Source organism: Symphodus melops (assembly GCF_947650265.1).
Source record: "Symphodus melops genome assembly, chromosome: 15".
Taxonomy (NCBI): domain Eukaryota; kingdom Metazoa; phylum Chordata; class Actinopteri; order Labriformes; family Labridae; genus Symphodus; species Symphodus melops.
Genome location: NC_136705.1, coordinates 13951753 through 13971667, shown reverse-complemented (window position 1 = coordinate 13971667; position 19915 = coordinate 13951753). Strand labels below are relative to the sequence as shown.

At 43.8% G+C, this 19915-nt stretch overlaps 1 protein-coding gene across 1 annotated transcript in view; it reads right to left on the bottom strand.

Moving 5' to 3' along the window:
* Positions 1-19915, bottom strand: part of mrps5 (mitochondrial ribosomal protein S5) — a 95579-nt gene that overhangs the window by 16365 nt on the left and 59299 nt on the right. The window contains exons 3-6 of the mRNA XM_079362376.1: positions 2225-2324; positions 1466-1618; positions 1172-1297; positions 443-556 (exon numbers count right to left, since the gene is read on the bottom strand). Of these exons, the coding sequence (XP_079218502.1) occupies positions 443-556; positions 1172-1297; positions 1466-1618; positions 2225-2273 (442 nt within the window). The 5' untranslated portion in view covers positions 2274-2324. The remainder of the gene's footprint in view (positions 1-442; positions 557-1171; positions 1298-1465; positions 1619-2224; positions 2325-19915) is intronic.

The window sequence follows — 19915 nt, the reverse complement described above, 5'->3', positions numbered from 1 at the left end:
AGAGCACAACATGATGCAAATGAAAGACACCCTTTGTCGCGCGTGTTATTGCTCGTAATGAATGAAATCACAACGGAGGCAAATGGGCGGATTTTTTTTTTGGTCACACCTGGGTGCTTCTGCTGCCTCTGTAGCCACATTTAAAAGGTTTCCTGTGGAGTTATTGACCTCTATTAGTGCTAAAAAGCTGATTTTCTATAAGTGAGTGGAGACATGCGGCTCGCTGCCAACACAAAAAGGGAGGAAGAACAGTACCTTCACCTGGATTTAAATAACGCTGCTTTTGAAATGCTTTAAACAGTAGATTTTTTTTAACAAATATATTACGAGGAAAAGTCATCAGTTTGCTTGTCAAACCTCATGGACACTCATTCATTTATTTATTTGTGACCCCTTTTCTGGGGGATTTTTTTTTCTAGGGTGTGTGTTCATGGACCCGTACCGAGCTCAGCGTGCAACTCCTGCTGCTCACTCTCCCCTCTTCGACTCACACCCTGGAGAATCCCGTCTTTGAGCACTGGAGCGTTAAGACCAGGCCACAGGTAACCTCCGCGGCCTGTGGGTGAAAGCCAAAAGAAAAAAAAAAAAAAAGACAAATATATTCACATATGAGTGGAGTACCTATTCAAAGCAAGAACAGAAATGTATAGTAGTACTACTTACAAAATGTCATGGTTGTCATCAGGTTAGAGTTAAAAAAAATGTTTTCTATGTTTATGAACTTTTGTCCCAAAAAAAGAGGATTTGATATCAGTGGTAAAACTGCACATGGAAGACAATCCAATAACCAAACATTAGCAGTGGTTTGCATGACAGAAACAAGCTGCATCTCATCAATTACTTGTTCATTTAAAATAAGAAGGTTTAAGAGACCATCTCTGCACACAGATGAAAAACAGACTTACACGACGGTGACAGAAAGACTTAAATCGAAAGCGATAACTTATGATTCAGTCAGTGGATGGTGTCCGTAAAAACAGCTGCACACTTCTTCACAGCGAAAAGGAGAAACTTTATTCTTCACGGAGAAAATCCTGTCAACTATCTGATGTCACGTTTGCAGGCTATTAGAGATGTAAATATTGAGAGCTGCTTTTCTCTACGTCACAACCAGGTGAAGTTCAGTCAGAACATCCGATGAGACTCCAAACAAAGACAGATGATATCTTACCTTCTCCTAAGCTCTGTCCCCTGTTCAGGTCTCTCTTCAGTTTGCGTTTGGTTCTCTTTCCTCGGCCCTTCCTGGCTCCGGCACCCATCTCTGCCAACACGCCTCTCCATAACTCCTCAGCTGTCACTGCAAACAGACACAAAAACAAACCAACACACGTGAACATGGTGGCTCTGAGGTGAGTAATCCTGCACATTTATTATTTCCAACAAAAGCTTGAACTCTGATGACTGTTGGCAACAACTGCAGAAGACAGCCAGAGTATTTTTGAGTATAACTTTTTCATATACTTACACTTGTTGAAGAAGCTGCCATGTCTGGTTTGCTGCCATGCTGTTTGGGGAACCAGTGGAAGTGCAGGGTTTCTTTGAAGAGAGCCCGCTGAGGCTCGAGTTGCAGCATTGGAAACCTGAAGGGCTCCTCCAAAGATTCGAAGGGGTGCAGCACCTGATACAGAGAAACATCTCATCAGTTACTGGTCAAAATGTTCCCTTCACCACCCTACCACAGAAGCAAATAATAATAAAGGTGAAGTTTGATTTAATTATATGATAGTATGTCGAAATAAACATTAACATCTGTTTGAATAAAAACAGTCGAGTAACAGATTTCTAAATTTCCTGCTAAGCAAGGACACTTTAAATCAGATCAAAATGTAACTAAGTGTGGTTCAGGAGAAATGAAGTGATGAGGGTAATTTCTATTAGTGTTAATGCAACCAACACTTCCATGTTTCAGGATGTAATGTCTAAAATAAGGCAATATTAAATGGTTTTAATTCAAGATTAATATGCACAACCACAGCAGGAACTTAAAGAGATTGTTGCTTTGTAAAACTTCTGAAAAAAATGAATAGCTGTCTGTTATATTTCATCTTCAGTTCGTCGTTGGGATTGGATGATCATGACATGCCTGCAGCGGTCACTAAACAGAACTGAGCATGAACACACAGTTACAGCGACACAACACAAATATTGATACAGTAAACATGCTCTAACTTAAAATTAATTGTTTCAACGAAGCCGTGGATGAAAAGAAGGTGATATATTTTACCTCCGAGAGTGATGCGGAGGACACAGCACACCCGTATGGACGCCGCCATATTTGGATCATAAAGGGTCCTTGAGTGGACAACAAGGAGTCTAAGCTGTGCCTGTCGGAAAATAGAAAAATAAAATAAAATCCTTTTTCCTTTTTTTTCTTACGTCTATGGAAGAACAAAAGAAAAAAAACCTTTTGGTTTAGCGGAATCGTGGCATAAATTTAGCCTAAAAATAATAAGTATAATCCTTGTAGAATAAGCACTGTTTCTTGTAAAGCCTATACTCTGCCCCATTAAAAATCTAATTAACATCCCAGTCTGCATTGACCATAAAAACTGGGCTTCAAGAACTTTAAACATGGAATAAATAGAAGTTCCTGAAAAACTCCAATGCCCGAAATATTGGTATTTAAACAAAGCTCCAAACTTTTTATTTAATAAAAAGATTTTTTTTATCATTATCTATGGTGACATGTAGGGATCAAATGCTCGCGTCAACTGATGAAACGTCAAATGTTTAGAAAGACGCACAGCATATTCAGAAACGTATATCATGTCTTCATTTTAACACCACTGTATGTGAACTATGATGCAGGATGTGAACTCACCTGTTGACACTATTTGTACCTGACATGCAGCTTTCTTAACAGTCTACAGAAAAAAAAGTGGGAAGAAAGGAGAAAAAAATAAATAAATATATATATATATATCTGCATATGTATGTATGTATGTGTGTGTGTGTGTGTGTGTGTGTGTGTGTGTGTGTGTGTGTGTGCGTGTGTATAGCGACTTTGTGAAAGACCAGGACAGACAAGTTGGATAAATTATAATGTAGAAAAGTGGAGCTGAAAACTTGACTCTCAGAGACAAATGTATTGACATGAAACAGCTTAATTCAGTATTCCTTTTAGCAGTTTCATTTGACTTCTCAAACAAAACAATACAGACAGTGTAGACAAATAAAGTGCATTCCTTTGTCAATTTATTTATAAAGTGAAACTCATGAAGAGTCTGTTTTATTCAGAGTTCTACTATTATCATGCCAAAAACTCAAACATCAAACTGGCATCTAATTCTATACTGTAGTGAACATCAACATTTATTAATGTAAATAAGTAATTCTCCCGGGCCCTGAATGGGATCAATAAAGTATCTATCTATCTATCTATCTATCTATGTATATTTGTTATATATTCAAGGACCTACACTCACCTTCTAATCTGCCCCATTTTGGTGCAGTGAATTTGTTTAATGGTGATAACATGTTTTTGGATTTAAAAGCTCTCTTTTAATCATTGTCCACACAATCTCAACATGAGCAGCTCGCTGTGATTGTTAGCCTGTGCAGCAGTCAACCAATCAGAACCTCTCACCCCTGGACAAGCTTTTTCACAGAGCAGAGTGACTGGTGATTATCCATGTTTGTGTCTCAATCTCAAAGCATTCAGGGCAATTTCCACAATATTAAAACACTTTTCCCACAAACACTGTAGAGCTGCAATCAAAAACTTTCTAAAGAATAAAAACAGCCCACCAGCTGCGTGATAGCTGGGAGTGGGAGTCTCCGTTGAAAGAATCCATACAGTTACTTTTTTTCTGAAATAATCGGCCCATAATGATGGCCTCATTCAGGGTTTTATGTAAAAGACTGAGTCACTTTTCTTGGTTTTGCACAGCTGTAAGCAGAGGAGGGGAGAGTTGAAAAATATGTTGATTTTTTTTTAGCTCACCATAGTTCCTTTGGATTTGAATGCTGTAAAGTTAAAATTGAATACATCCAAACTATGCATCAGCGCTGCAGGGTGGACCAGACACAAAATGGTAATGTTAACAATACATTAGCAGTAGAAGGCCTATTTAACATACATTAATGTGATTTCTGAGATTAGGCTAGAAAAGAGACCAAGGTAATTATAGCAATAATAAATAGCAGGTTAAGAATGTAAATCACTGTTGTGGCTATTGGCCCCGTCAATAGCACTGTTTTGTTAAAGCAAATCATCACCCCCAGAAAATAAAACGCTGCAGTCAAGTTATTAAAGCTTAACGCATGCACGCACATGCCTCAGCTTTTGTGACTTTAATTAAATTAAAGTATTTATTTAGGTCTTGTAATAAGACAAGACAAGATAAGACAATGTCTTGGTCCCACAACAGGAAAATGTACATAGTTAAAGCTGTAAAGGCAAAATACAGCAAAAACTCTTAATCCTCGATTAAAAAAAACATTTAAAAAATATTTTAGAATAAAAGCTAGAAAAACACATCTCCAAAATGGAAAAAAAAAATGTTTTTCATTCAAAAGACCTTTCCTATTTTCCTTTTTTGTACAATAATATTACTCCTGATTAAAGCAATAGAACAATGGCAGAGCATGCAGTATGTCTTATTAGATTACTTTATTAATCTATCTGTTTAATTATCAGAATACTCAATGACTGAAGTACTCGATTAATGCAGCTCTATCTGGATGTTTAAGTAAGCTATTTGCAGTGAATTAACCTGCAGCTGGAATACTTCCAAGGCCTGAATAAACATGAACCACAAGTGACATAATTATTCTCTTTCATAATTTAGACAACTACAAAACGGCAAATTCCCTTGATTAGGTAGTATATTGAAGCGGGTGATTGTGGTTACAGCCCAACTAGTGGTTCACAGGAGGTTATATCGCCCAGCTCGAGGTTATGAAAACCAATTGCTTTATCGGGGATTTTGTAGCTCAGATGGTAGTCCTCGTCTCTCAACTAGAAGGTTGAGGGTTCAATCCCCAGCTCCTGCAGCAACATGTCCAATTAGTCCCCAGTGGTAAAGACACTTAACACCTGAGAAACTTATTGATCCCGCCGCTTTGTTGGCAGTGTATGAATGCAAGTAAATGGGATTAGTTACTTCTGATGGTCTCGCTAGCAACCACTGCCATCTGAGTCGTCACAAGACTAGAAAAGCGCAATACAAGCTCAAGTCCATTTAGGTTAGCTTCCCGGGTGGATGGTCCGAAATGATTTTGCATGTGAAGATGCCAGATGTGGAGGTCCTGGCACGGTTGCAATTGGTCTGTGATTGCCAGGCCAGTTGGATGTACTGGCACATTTTCGACACGGCTTAAGGTAGAAAAATCATCGTTCATTCCTGCAGTCAGCAGGCCAATTGCATACTCTCTCAAAACATCCTTGGCATTGTGTTGTATGATAAAACTGAACCTTTATGATTTGACTTTCATGGTGACCAACTTATCTGTGCTATAGTCATTTTGTCAAATCAGCATCTGATGCGATAGTGATGTGACGATTTTGCAAACTGACAATTAAGTGTTATCCAGTGGACCATAATAGATCTAAACAAATTTATGAACTGAATTTGAGAAACAAGCCTTTTGGTAAATAGACAATTTCTTAGATCTCAAACAATGGAAACAAAAAAAAGGGTCTATTCTTGTTCAGAGTTGTTGTTAATGACTTTAAACATTTGATTTTACAGTTATTGGGATGAAATAATTACTTATTCTATGGCCACACCATAAAATCAATAGATACAAGTTTATTTACTCATGAAACTTCTATTGTTTCTTTGTTTTTTCCTCAAAGGTGCAAGAGAGGTCTAACCAGGCTAATAAGTGAAAACACCTTTATAGGTAAACAATAGATGTGCAGGTGTTTTAAATGAAGACATTAAGGACAAATTACTCATGATTGTCTGAACCCTTTTAAATAAAACCTTATTCTTGTTTGAAGTGCTCGATACACTTATTTATTAACACCCAAAATGACTGATGTTGTCTTGATCTTGTTCCTCACTTTGTCAGTTTGTACACTTGAACCCTATATTTTCCATCAAATTCTGACATCTCTTCTGACTTGAAGTAAGACTCCATTACTTTTAGCAATTAGTCATGATCTTTCTCCATTTTTTTCTTTACAACGCTATGGCGTTTAAACATCACCTCCACCTCTCCACTCCATATTGCTTTTCCTAGTTATAACTACTTTTTACAACATCATTCATGCTTTTTGGGCTTGATCTTCTGCCTTTTGAACTACAACTCTAAATCTAAAATTCCTTCATTGTTTGTAATGTTGTACTCCAAGGAGGCTGCACATGTCAGAGTGAATACTTATGACTGAAGTTATGGAGATCATGTTTAAATACATAACGCTTTCATATTTTAGTTATAAGACACTTTGGAATCCTGTTGTTAAAAAAAAAAAACCTAGAACAAAAGATTTGATTTTCAGATCATCATATTTCTGATCATAAACATTGTCTGGACTCTTGTAGACAATTTAAGACATGAAAAGATAACATGCAATTTGTCTCTTCTCCTTGGTCTGGTAATGACTTCTTAGGGCAGACTTAGGCAATCCTAGTATCTAAGAAAAAGCTGAGTGAAACCCACGACATGCTTCATGCCCAATATCCCACTGCAAAGTTGAGCAACACTGGGGACAAATTGAAGCATTTTCACTTGCCAGGCCAGTTGGATGTACTGGCACATTTTCGGTCGCTTTCTGAGACCAAAACAGAGTTAAAAGGAGAGTTGGACTTTGATTCTTCAGATGGCTTAAAACATTACTCCAGATAAATGCAAACATCAATCGGGCTTGATGTGTAAGGAAGAACTGATAGCAATATTTAAGCCATGACTTTATAAGTTGATGAATTCAGGACCTTATTTAAAGATATCATTTTAACATTTGAAGTCCTCCACGTACCAGTTTACAAACAGAAACATGTTCGAAAAACATTCATGGTCAAGCAGAGCACAAATCGAAAACACATGGTTTCTCGTGTGGGACGGTTAGAATTGAAGAGATCTATAGTCTCTAATACTGAAAAAGATTTCTTAATAAACAGGAGCATCTGAAGTGTAAAACTGTGGTAAAACTAATATACACAGTATAAAGCGTATATACAGTATACTCTCTATTCAAAAAGTCAATCTGATATGGATCCTTTAAGTACTTTCAATAATACCAAACTTCGAAGTGGACTGAAATCTGACAAAGATACATCCTGAGTGAACAACAGCTGAGAGCAGCAGGAAACACAAGGAGACAGGAATATAGTTAGGCTGTGAGTTGAAGGCTTCTCCTGGCGGACTTGTCTTTGGGTCATCTTAACCTGACGTGGATCGATACTCTTACTCCCTGATGTCCTCTCTCTGACACTTCCTCTCCCTCTCCTCTTCTCTTCTCTCCTAACACAGATAAGGACAGGAGGTGACAGCATACCTGGCTGTAACTGTGCTAGCCTATAATTGTCACCAAATCCTTCCTGGCTTTGTTTTTAATCTCCTCGTTCGAGCAGACACAAAGCTGCTGGTTTCCTGGTGTCTGCATCATCACATGACAGATGTTCAGTGCACAGAAGAACACGAAAAAATTAACGAGTGACCTTAATATAACACATTTTGCCCCTGGCTGCATGACCCAGCGTGTGAAATATCATTTTCCACTTGATATATGATTATATAACCTCTTGTTAGAGAGTCAGCTCGCTGTTGGAGTACCATCACCTTGAAGAAGGTAACAACCCAACAGTAAGAATTTTTGGGCATTTTCTCTGCAGTACAAAACCTTTTAGCTTTTGCACTATTTAGATGAAAAAGGGGGCAGGCTGGGCACACACATACATAAACACCTCTGTTGGTGGTCGTCAGTTTCGCAGTGATCACCACTAATCTATGTTCTGCATTGACAAATCCCCAGGTTCCAGTCAATGGAAGATTTAACATCATTGTGTCATGCTGATCCAATCCAGGACTTCAATTGGGGTTTCTGACTCATCTCCTTGATATTTACAGAAACAAAAGTGTATGTTATGGAAGCCCTGAGCAGACAAACATCCATAGTGAGCTATGTCCAGGTCCATATTGAGTTGTCTGCATGCAGGACTTTGGGATTGACTTTCTTCTTTTTTTTTCCATATGTGATGCCTTTCTCCGACAGTATTGAGAAGCAAGCTGGATAATATTATTCTATACAGCCTATACAGCTATAAGCTGAGGAAACTGAATGCTGATCTTGAACTGTTTGGACTACAAGAACAAAAATAAGGTCTCCTTTGAAATCTACAACAACCTGTAGTTTCAGAATGTATTGAAATGTTTAAAACATGTTTACCACAGTACTGTTGAAATAAGGTAGGTACTGATCACAATCTGTTTGGCTGTAGAAATCCTGTGTGAGTTATTGATTTTAGCAGCATATCCACCTGTTCAGAATGTCATTAACTTTAAATTAAAAAAAAAAAAAATCCATCAGGCTTTTCCATGGATGCACTGATGAAAAACAGGGAGACTTTGATTTCGATCTGAAGGGGGAAGGATTCGTGTGATGTGTGTTGCACGTTGTGCAGCAGTTTTTGCTGTAGCAGCTGTAAATTAGCAGTTAGTCTGTGGTATTGCTGATGACCAGCTATAGGAGCTTTATCTGACTGCATCATATTAGTGTTAAAGCCTGATCATTATAATCAGGCATGTATCTGATAAAAAAGTATGCATTCTCTTAGAAAAATGTTGACATTAATTTCTTTTCATTAATTGTGATAACTTCAGACTTTTGCAATGTGTATTTTCACTGCTCATACTGACTAAACAATGAAAGTATGATTTATTGTGGCGCCCAGGTGTTTCTATTTGGGACCATCACCTTGACATGTAACTTGGTAAAGCTCTTGTTTCAAAGAGATTGTGCAGAGGCAAGGGACTACAAAAACATTATTGATGCAGGCTAGCTTTTAGATAAGAGGGATGAGGGGAAAAAAGAAACGAAGATCAGGGGAAGGTGATGAAATTGTGTTATACTGAGACATTTGGTGTCATAGAGGGAGCCCGGTGAGAATATGGAGAAAAAAATACAGTAAGTCAGGGAGACTCAAAGAGGAAGAAATTTGGATAGAGATAAAGACAAAGACAGAACCAAAGAGCAGAAATTAAAAAGTAAAAGTTGTGGAAGCTACAAGAAAGTACTCTGAGAGCTGTGATGTTTGTGAGGGAGAGAGGAGATTGCACACAAGCCTGCATGTGTCTTTACTTGACATGAACAAGGGGGGGGGGGGGGGGGGGGGGGGGGGGGGGAAATGGAAGTAAAGCTGGGGATGAAATGAGTTTGAAATGGAAATGTGTTAGGTGAGGTGAGCAAAGGAAAGTGGAAAGCAGGGGGAGGAGGACAGAAAGGACTAAGGGGGACATAAGGTAAAGACGGTAAAAAAAAAGAAGAGAGAGAGAAAGAGATTGTGAAGAAGTGAAAGAGAGGGGAATAAGCACTTCGGAGGAACACATGGAGCAAGGGAAGAAAACAAAATGAAAGGGGAGGAAAAGAAGGGGATGGATCGTCAAAAAATGGAAAGAAGGAATGAGGTGTGCAATGGATTTGCAAAAGGAAGGCAAAATAAAAGAGGGAATAAAGGAGTGAGCAAATTAAGTGGAAAGAGATAAAGAATGGAAGAAAATGATGATAAAAGGGGAAAAAGGGCATTAAAGAGAGAGGAATTGTAACTACTGAAGCATATTTCTTGTGGCAGAGAGAGCTCCTCAGACAGGCATGACCTGACCACCTAAATAGAAACAGAGAGAGAGATTAAATGTCAGTTAAATGGATATTGAAAGGTGAAAAGTCAACAGAAGAGATGGATAAATGACAGCGCAATGAAAACAAATACACAGAAGCAGAAAAAGGAAGTACGTGTGGAGGTGCCAAGAGAGCGAGAGAGAGAGAGCGAGAGAGAGTTAATGAGACATGAAGAGAGAGATAGAGGAGGATTGTTTGAGGGTGCAAAACATGAGAGGAAAAACATATGGACACCCACAGAGAATAAAAGGATGATAGAAACACAAAGAATCACTATAACATATCATCAAGATGAAGCAAAAAGAGCAATTCTTATTAGAGGGAATTTTTCTTCTTCATTGAACGGAAGTTGTATCATGTTGCACAGAGCCGCCGAGGGCTCAGACACATTTTTAAAATTCTGTGTGCTCAGTGAGGTCCTCGTATGCACCTGCCCTCTTTCCCCCCTTATAAAACCAGAATAGGGCTCATTTTTCTCTATATAGAACAGATAGAGGTTTGACATTCAACCTATTGTGGTATATTGCCTTTGAGATGTTAATCTTGATACTAAAGCAAACTTTATTACAATGAAGTGTAGAGAAGGGAGGAGAATGAGACCTCGTAAAAAAAGGTCAACAGAAGAGGGAGCGAGAGATTCTGACTACATGTTATCCTCCTAGGCTCTGCTGACTTTAGTCCAACTATGAAAGAGTTAATATTACAAATGCTTGACATTCAATCATTAAGCCCAGCTGACCCCCATCCAGCTTCCCTCTGTTTATAATCTACTGTTTGTCTTTTTCTGCCAACTTCTCTGAATGTCACATTCACTGTGTCATCTTTCACTGGGAGAGGGAGAGAGGACAAGCAGCCAAAACTAAAAAAACAGCATCATCATTTTTCACCTGCAGTGATGATGAGCCAGCCATGTAGAGGATTATTCATCATTACTAACTCTGTCTGACACCGAGATGACCCAATGAGACTGTTGGGCTCACATAAAAGTCTTATCAGTTACATCATGACCCGGATAACTTTTGTTGACTTGCAAATAAACAACATGAGGGCCATCCCAGTTTAGTTGAATTCCTATCGCCAATGTGGAACTGATCCTTTCGAACTATCCAGGACACAACTTCCCCAGGTCAAAAGTCTACGGAGAGACAAGCTGGTTCTCATTTAAAAGAAGTATTAAACTGATGCTTTACGTCTCAAACTTTTACATATACAGTTTATTGTTCTCACAACAGGCATTCAAATAGCTGTAATGCCATGTACACTGTTCACAGAGAAATAGTTGAGGAAAGAGAAAATCCCCTCAGAGCAACCCATGAGATAGGTGGTCATATCAAAAGAAACTAAAAAAATCAAATAGTGGTGAATCTTTCAATATTTCACAATTTAGATTTCAATGTAAAACCGATATTTGCTTCACAATATTATTTACTATTACATATTTGTTACAAGAGAGGGCTTATTTAACAATTTACTCCAGTCTGCCGTGTGCTCAGAAAAAAGGAACTTATTATTTGTCATTACAAAGCCCAATACAGTGTGTTCTGGGTAATCCAGGTTTTGTTTGTATTTTCATCATCAAACGGTGTGAAACTTGAATCAAATATTTCAATTATGTTGGCAAAATACAGTACTTCAAAATGCAATCTTCATGGCACTGTGCTATTGTTTACTTAAAGTATTGTAGCGTCCGTACGGACGTTAAAGGATGACGAGAGTGTTCAATCAACAGCTTTTTAATGAACCCGGTCACTGTCGGCCGTGACCACGCCGTTATTAGCAGCGAATAACACCACTTGCCGTAACAACACAACTCTCTCTCCTACAGCCACACAGCACGTTCTCCGAGGTGCATTTACTGACTCTCACATAATCGTAATTATGAACACTTTACACACACACTAACTTAACAACATGAACCGTTACACTGTCCCCCCCTTACTAAATCCCTCGCCCCGAGGGATCGCAAACAAAGTCCCTGAGGTGACCCGGAGTCTTTTTTCGTCTCTGGGGCCGTGTGGTCAACCCTGCAGCATCCGGCTGCTGTGCAGGAGGTGAGTCAAGGGGTGGTGAAGTCTCACCTCTCCGAGGGGATGTCGGGGTCCTGGGGTGTTGAAGTGGGCGCGCATCCCCTCGATATGGGGCCAACCTGTCTCTGTGAAGAGCCACTCGTCTCCCTCTAGGGGGCAGCTGGACCCTATACACAACCTCCCCCAACCTCTCTAACACCTCACAGGGCCCCACCCAATGACAGTCTAACTTTGGACACCGTCCTTTCTTTCTTTTCGGGGTGTACACCCACACCAAGTCACCAGCCCCGAAGTCCCTGCCCCTGGACCTCAGGTCGTAGTTTCGTTTTTGCCTTACCCCTGCCTTTCCAAGCTGGTCACGGGCAAAAGCATGAGCCGACTCCATCCTATCCTGGAGCCTCCTGGCATATTCCGGCCCTGGCGGAGCTACCGGTGTGTCCGGAGGGTTTCCAAGAAACATCTCTGCTGGGGTCCGCAGCTCCCGACCCAACATGAGCAGAGCAGGTGTGCAAGAGGTGGAATCCTGCACAGCAGACCTGTAGGCCAGCAAGACAAGGGGTAGGTGCATGTCCCAGTCGCGCTGGTGTTCCGCGGTGAGTATGGCCAGCTGCTTCGCCAGAGTCCTATTGAACCGCTCGACGAGTCCATCACTCTGTGGGTGCAGAGGTGTGGTCCGAGTCTTCTCCATTCCCAGGCGCTCACACATGGCAGAGAAAACTGCTGACTCAAAGTTCCTTCCTTGGTCGCTGTGGATAGTCTCAGCTGCCCCGAATCTGGCGAACATGCCCTCCATCAGCACATCTGCAACAGTTTCTGCCTCCTGGTTCGGTATGGCGTACGCCTCTGGCCATTTCGTAAAATAATCCATGGCAACCAGGACATAACGGTTCCCCCTGTCTGTGCGTGGGAAAGGGCCCATTATGTCCACGGCTACTCTCTCCATCGGGGCTCCCACTGCCAGCTGTTGAAGCAGGGCGCGGGATCGGTCGGGGGGGCCTTTATGCGATGTGCAGAGGTCACAGCGGCGGCAAAAGTCCTCCACGTCCCGTCTGAGCTGGCCCCAGTAAAAACTCTGCTGCACCCGGCGAAGGGTCTTTGAGACTCCAAAATGCCCCGCTCCAGCCGTGCCATGACAGGCTTTTAGCACATCTTCTCTTAGAGCTCTGGGGACCACCACCTGCCACCTTTCCCCTCCTGTAGCTGGCACTTTCCAGGCTCTCTGAAGTACCCCGTCCTTAAGTCGAAGAGCTGAAAACTTCTCGTAGAGTCCCTTCGTGGCAGGGGAGCACCCGGCGACCTCATTCCGATAGGGCCTCCTTCCGGACTCCACCCACAGCAGCACTGGTCGGAGATCGGCATCTTGCTCTTGATGCACTCTCCATTCTGATGACCCAACAATCTGCACTGCTCTGCAGACTAGTCCATCCTCGTCGAGCACAGGGTTGTGCCCCTCCTCCGTGCAGAGCTCCACCTCCCGAGCCTCCCTCTTTTCGCAGTACCGACAGCCATCAGAAGCACAGGGCCGGCGGGACATAGCATCAGCGTTAGCATGGCGAACTCCAGCCCTGTACTCCACCTGGAAGGTGTATGGCGCCAGCTCCTCCAACCAGCGTGCAATCTGCCCCTCTGGTTCCTTGAACGACATCAGCCACTGGAGTGCTGCATGGTCTGACCTGACAGTGAAGGGCAGGCCGCAGAGGTAATACTTGAAGTGGCTTATTGCTCTCACGATTGCTAGGAGCTCCCTGCGTGTCACACAGTAGCGTCGTTCAGCTTTGTTGAAGGTCTTGCTGAAGTACGCCACCACTTTCTCACCTTCTGGCCCTTTTTGGCTCAGCACAGCACCCATCCCGACATCACTGGCGTCTGTGTCTAGGACGAACGGCTGGCCAGGATCGGGGGGGGTGAGTACGGGGGACTCTGTCAACGCCTTCTTTAAAGAGCTGAAGGCCTGCTCACAGTCTGCTGTCCATACAAAATCAGTGTCTTTTTGTTGCAGGCGGAAGAGGGGTGCAGCTATGCAAGAAAAGCTGCGAACAAACCGCCTGTAATAGGATGCCAGTCCAACAAAGCTCTTGAGCTCCCTCAGGTTGGTGGGGGCCGGCCATTCATTCACTGCACGCACCTTGTCCTCCAGCGTGCTGATGCCCTCTCCTCCAATCCTGTGTCCCAGAAACTCCAACTCCTTTCTCATGAAACAGCACTTATCAGGGTGAAGCTTTAGTCCTGCAGCTGATATCTTCTGCAGAACCCGCCGCAGGGCTCCCAAGGCCGCCTTGAAGGCACTACTGTGGACCAAGATGTCATCCAAGTAGACAAGGCACTCCTGCCTGGGGACGTCAGCCAGCACCTTCTCCATTAGGCGTTCAAACGTGGCGGGGGCGTTGCACAGGCCAAAACTGAGGACCCGAAACTGCCACAATCCTCTGCCGGTACAAAAGGCAGTTTTCGGCCTGGCTGAGGGGCTGAGGGGCACCTGCCAGTATCCACTGCGCAGGTCTAGTGAGGAAAACCAGGACGAACCTGACACCAAGTCCAGCGACTCATCAATGCGGGGCAATGGATATGAGTCCTTCTTGGTCACGCTGTTCAGTGGTCTATAATCAACACAGAACCTCATCTTTGAACTCTTCTTCTTGTTAACCATCACCACCCCCGAGGCCCAGGGGCTGTCAGAGGGCTCAATTATGCCGGCCTTTAGCATCTCATCGATTGCCACCTCTGCCGCTGCTTGGTGTGCCATAGGGAGACGACGAGGGCGTGTCTTGATGGGTCGGGCATCACCAGTGTCAATTTCGTGCTGTACCAGGTGTGTCAGGCCCACCTCTTCCTCCGTAAGCGCAAACATGTCCTGAAACTCGAGCAAAACCTGCCACAGCTCTTCCTGCTGCTCAGGTTCCAAGCCGTCACAGCTGCGCTTCCATATCTCCCTCACTGCAGTCAATCTGACCGGGGCAGGGGAGGAGGGGGGTTCAGGGGTGAGAGCGGGAGCTTGGGGTGCCACTCCTGGCTGATAATGAATCTCGCCAGCTCTTGAAGTTTCCAGCTGTGACCCCAGGGCCGGTGTGGGGCGCACCAGTCCCACAATGGGGCCCTCCGGGAAAGCCAGTGTGTTCCTCCCCAGGTCTAGCACACAGCGAGCGGCCCGCAGGAAGTCAAGTCCTATGATGCATGGATCCTGGACTGCTGCAACCCACACCTCAAAGTCCATTACAAGCCCCCCTATCCGGATAGCCACCCTCCCTCTCCCCAGCATCGGGGTCAGTTCACCAGTCACCGTACGCAGCTTTACCACTGTAGGCTCCAACCGTGTCCCCGCTGGAATCACATCCGGTCTCATCAGCGTCGCAGTGGAACCCGTGTCAACAAGGGCTATGCGCTGGGTCTCCGCCAGGGTAACGGGGACATGGCAGAAGTCGCCCGAGTGAGTCCAGCCCACCACCCTTGCAGACTCAATGCTGTCGTCTGCTTCTGGGGGAAGTGGAGCCAGGTTTCCCCGTCTGTGCTGCTGGGCTCCACCACCTACCAATGGGGCAGCGTGGGACACAGGGACAAGGGTCTGCACCGTCCCGTCTATGCAGACCCCGGGCCGTTTCCCGGATCACCAGCCCGCCTAGGGCACCTTACGCTGATGTGGCCAACCTGACCACACACCCAACAGACAGGGGGACTGCGACGAGGGCGGGTATCGTTGCGTAGTGGTTGCAGCGACACGGCCCGGACCAGTTCAGTCAACTCAGTGGCCCAAGCTGGCTTCTCTTGGCCTGGATCCACTTGAACCGCAGATCTCACAGCAGGTCCACCGTCATTGTGGTCACATCCTGTGGGCCCTCCAATAATCTCCCTCTCCAACGCCAACTCCAGCGCCTCCTGCAGGGTGCGGGGGTGGGCCAGCTGGGTCTGAACACGCAGCTCCCTGGGTGTTATGGCACGAACAAACTGGTCCCGGGCTAGCTCACTCTGCACATCAGCAGGCATGTGGGCATATGCCTTTCTCGCCAGCGTCTCTATGTCATTAGCCAGCAAACGAAGCGGCTCCCCCGGCCGCCTCTGTCGGTTAGACAGCTCAGAGCGCAGAACCCCAGGCTGGCCGCACTGTCCAAAACGCCGCTGAAGGGCACCCACTAAAGCCCCGTAGTCATCCCTCTCGGCTGGACTAAGCAGCAACAAGCATGCTAGCGCGTCATCAGTGAGGCAAAGGGCAAGCTGGAGTGCCTTATCTGCTTCAGACCAGTCCATGGCACGTGCTAGCAGCTCAAACTGGGCATGGAAGGCAACCCAGTCCGCCTTACCGGTGTACTTTGGCGTTTTCACCTGGAGCTGGCTCGTAGCCCGCGCAGAGTCACACGTTTTGGCGCCAGCGTGCTTCTCCCCACCTGAAGAGCCGAATCCGGCATCAGCAGCTAGCCTCCTGGCTGATTGTCTCAGGCGCTCCCTGTGGTCCGCATCACGGCTCCACATATCGCCGTAGTCGCTGTCCGTCGCCTCCTCCTTCATTTCAGGACGCGTGCTGGTAAACTCTCGCTGGGAAGCCATGATGTTGGCACGATGCATAGCTGCGGCTAACGCTAGCGGCTAACTAACTCCGTAGTTTCACTTCTGACACCAATGTAGCGTCCGTACGGACGTTAAAGGATGACGAGAGTGTTCAATCAACAGCTTTTTAATGAACCCGGTCACTGTCGGCCGTGACCACGCCGTTATTAGCAGCGAATAACACCACTTGCCGTAACAACACAACTCTCTCTCCTACAGCCACACAGCACGTTCTCCGAGGTGCATTTACTGACTCTCACATAATCGTAATTATGAACACTTTACACACACACTAACTTAACAACATGAACCGTTACAGTATTTTATAAATGACTTTCAAGGTGCATTTTCAAGCTTTTTCAGTATTGTCCAGTTGTTTAAAATCAAATACCAGTGTTTCGCTCGCACTTCATAGGTAAGGCTGCTGCCTTAACGACATGCATCCTCTGCCTTAACTACCATTGTAGAAAACCCCCCAGAATGGAACAAACACACAATCCTTTATATCCTGCAAACTAGTAAGCCAGAAATTAGCATAAACCTACTGAATCCTACTGAAAAATCTGTACTGTTACTTTTCTGACTTTCCGTTGACCTTTCCTGTGTGACTTGCATCCACAGACTCTGCTGCACTCGTTTGAGCAGATTTTGCAGGAGTTGGTCCTTGATTTTTTCATGTTTTGTATTTTTTTTTTTGTCTTCGAGCCAGTGCTCATTAAAACAGCACCCTCCTGGCATGTTCTCAGCTGCCACTCATTGTGTCTTCAGGAGGCTGGGTCACACATCAACACAGACTGACAAATCACTGTGACACACACAGACTCAGAAAAGTAGTAGGATTTGAGTGGCTCTATGGCAACGTTAGAGCTCATTTTCTCTTGCTTACATATATCTGGTCAGTATCATTGGTAAAGTGACGGCTGTAGACAAGAAGAAGGAAGAGGGTGGTTTTAGCTTGGGGGAGGAGTACAACAGACTTAACCAACCTTTACAGTAATCAAACAGCAAAATACTTCAGACAGCCTGATGTGCTGCTGGATTGTATATTTTGAGTTTAAATGGCTCATTGAAGCTTGAACGTCACAAAGTTTGAATGAATGTTTGAATTTAGAATATAACGTGACAGCCCTAATACTCAGATTGCTTTATAAGTTGTAGAAAGACAAACAGTTATGCATAGCAAGAGTAACATACGGCTCCCAAAGCTTTCAGCTAGGTGTTATCTGAGTTCATTCAGTCACTCAACTTAAACTTGCAAGAACTCCAATGAGAAATGATTTAAACAGGATCTCATTTCCTTTGTAAAGATGAAGATTTACAAGCTTATTCACCAGCCAATGAAACAGGAGTAGACGGTCTTGTTTAGTAACTTGATGTTTCTTGAACATTTTGTTCTTCTGCTGGCTTCTTTTGACTCCAGAAAAACACGGTGCTGGCAAAAATGCAGAAACTCAAGCCTTCAAGAAGGAGGTTACAAACTAATGGTTGACATCACAGTGGCGATTATGTAAACAGTCTGAACTTTTTCCTGCATATTTCATTCAGAAGAAAGAGACAGGCATACCGATGTACTAACGGTAAACCTAAAAAACCCATAATGCAAACGGTTCAGTCTGTTTGCATACATATATATATATATATATATATACTCAACAAAAATATAAACGCAACACTTTTGTTTTTGCTCCCATTTGTCATGAGATGGACTCAAAGATCTAAAATTCATTCCAGATACACAATATTACCATTTCTCTCAAACATTGTTCATAAATCTGTCTAAATGTGTGATAGTGAGCACTTTTGCTTTGCTGAGACAATCCATCCCACCTCACAGGTGTGCCACATCAAGATGCTCATCAGACACCATGATTAGTGCACAGGTGTACCTTAGACTGTCCACAATAAAAGGCCACCCTGAAATGTGCAGTTTTTGCTTTATTGAGGGTCTGGGGACTCAGAACCAGTCAGTATCTGGTGTGACCACCATTTGCCTCATGCAGTGCAACACATCTTCTTCGCATAGAGTTTATCAGATTGTCAATTGTGGCCTGTGGAATGTTGGTCCACTCCTCTTCAATGGCTGTGCGAAGTTGCTGGATATTAGTGGGAACTGGTACGCGCTGTCGTATACGCCGGTCAAGCACATCCCAAACATGCTCAATGGGTGACATGTCCGGTGAGTATGCTGGCCATGCAAGAACTGGGACATTTTCAGCTTCCAAGAATTGTGTACAGATCCTTGCAACATGGGGCCGTGCATTATCTTGCTGAAACATGAGGTGATGTTCATGGATGTATGGCACAACAATGGGCCTCAGGATCTCATCACGGTATCTCTGTGCATTCAAAATGCCATCAATAAAATGCACCTGTGTTCTTCGTCCATAACAGATGCCTGCCCATACCATAACCCCACCACCACCATGGGCCACTCGATCCACAACATTGACATCAGCAAAGCGCTCACCCACACGACGCCACACACGCTGTCTGCCATCTGCCCTGAACAATGTAAACCGAGATTCATCCGTGAAGAGAACACCTCTCCAACGTGCCAGACGCCATCGAATGTGAGCATTTGCCCACTCAAGTCTGTTACGGCGACGATCTGGAGTCAGGTTAAGACCCCGATGAGGACGACGAGCATGCAGTTGAGCTTCCCTGAGACGGTTTCTGACAGTTTGTGCAGAAATTCTTTGGTTATGCAAACCAATTGTTTCAGCAGCTGTCTGAGTAGCTGGTCTCAGACGATCTTGGAGGTGAACCTGCTGGATGTGGAGGTCCTGGGCTGGTGTGGTTACACGTGGTCTGCGGTTGTGAGGCCGGTTGGATGTACTGCCATATTCTCTGAAACGCCTTTGGAGACGGCTTATGGTGGAGAAATGAACATTCAATGCCCGAGCAACAGATCTGGTTGACATTCCTGCTGTCAGCATGCCAATTGCACGCTCCCTCAATGCTTGCGCCATCTGTGGCATTTTGCTGTGAGACAAAACTGCACATTTCAGAGTGGCCTTTTATTGTGGGCAGTATAAGGTACACCTGTGCACTAATCATGGTGTCTGATGAGCATCTTGATGTGGCACACCTGTGAGGTGGGATGGATTGTCTCAGCAAAGCAAAAGTGCTCACTATCACACATTTAGACAGATTTATGAACAATGTTTGAGAGAAATGGTAATATTGTGTATCTGGAATGAATTTTAGATCTTTGAGTCCATCTCATGACAAATGGGAGCAAAAACAAAAGTGTTGCGTTTATATTTTTGTTGAGTGTATATATATATATATATATATATATATATATTTTTTTTTTCAGTTGGGCACTAATAGTATCTGAAATTGTTTCATGCAAAAGAAGAAAGCTATTTTACGCACCTGAAACAAAAATCATATTTAGGTTTGCTTCCACATCACATGTTATGGTACGTGTCATCTGTGCAGAATCACATTATTCAGTTAGGCCGTACGCTTACACAGTATCAGCACGGCATGGCATAGCCTGCAGTCATGTAGAAAGCTGTTACCAGTCAGACTGGGCGTAAAATGTGTTTTCTAAATGACCGCC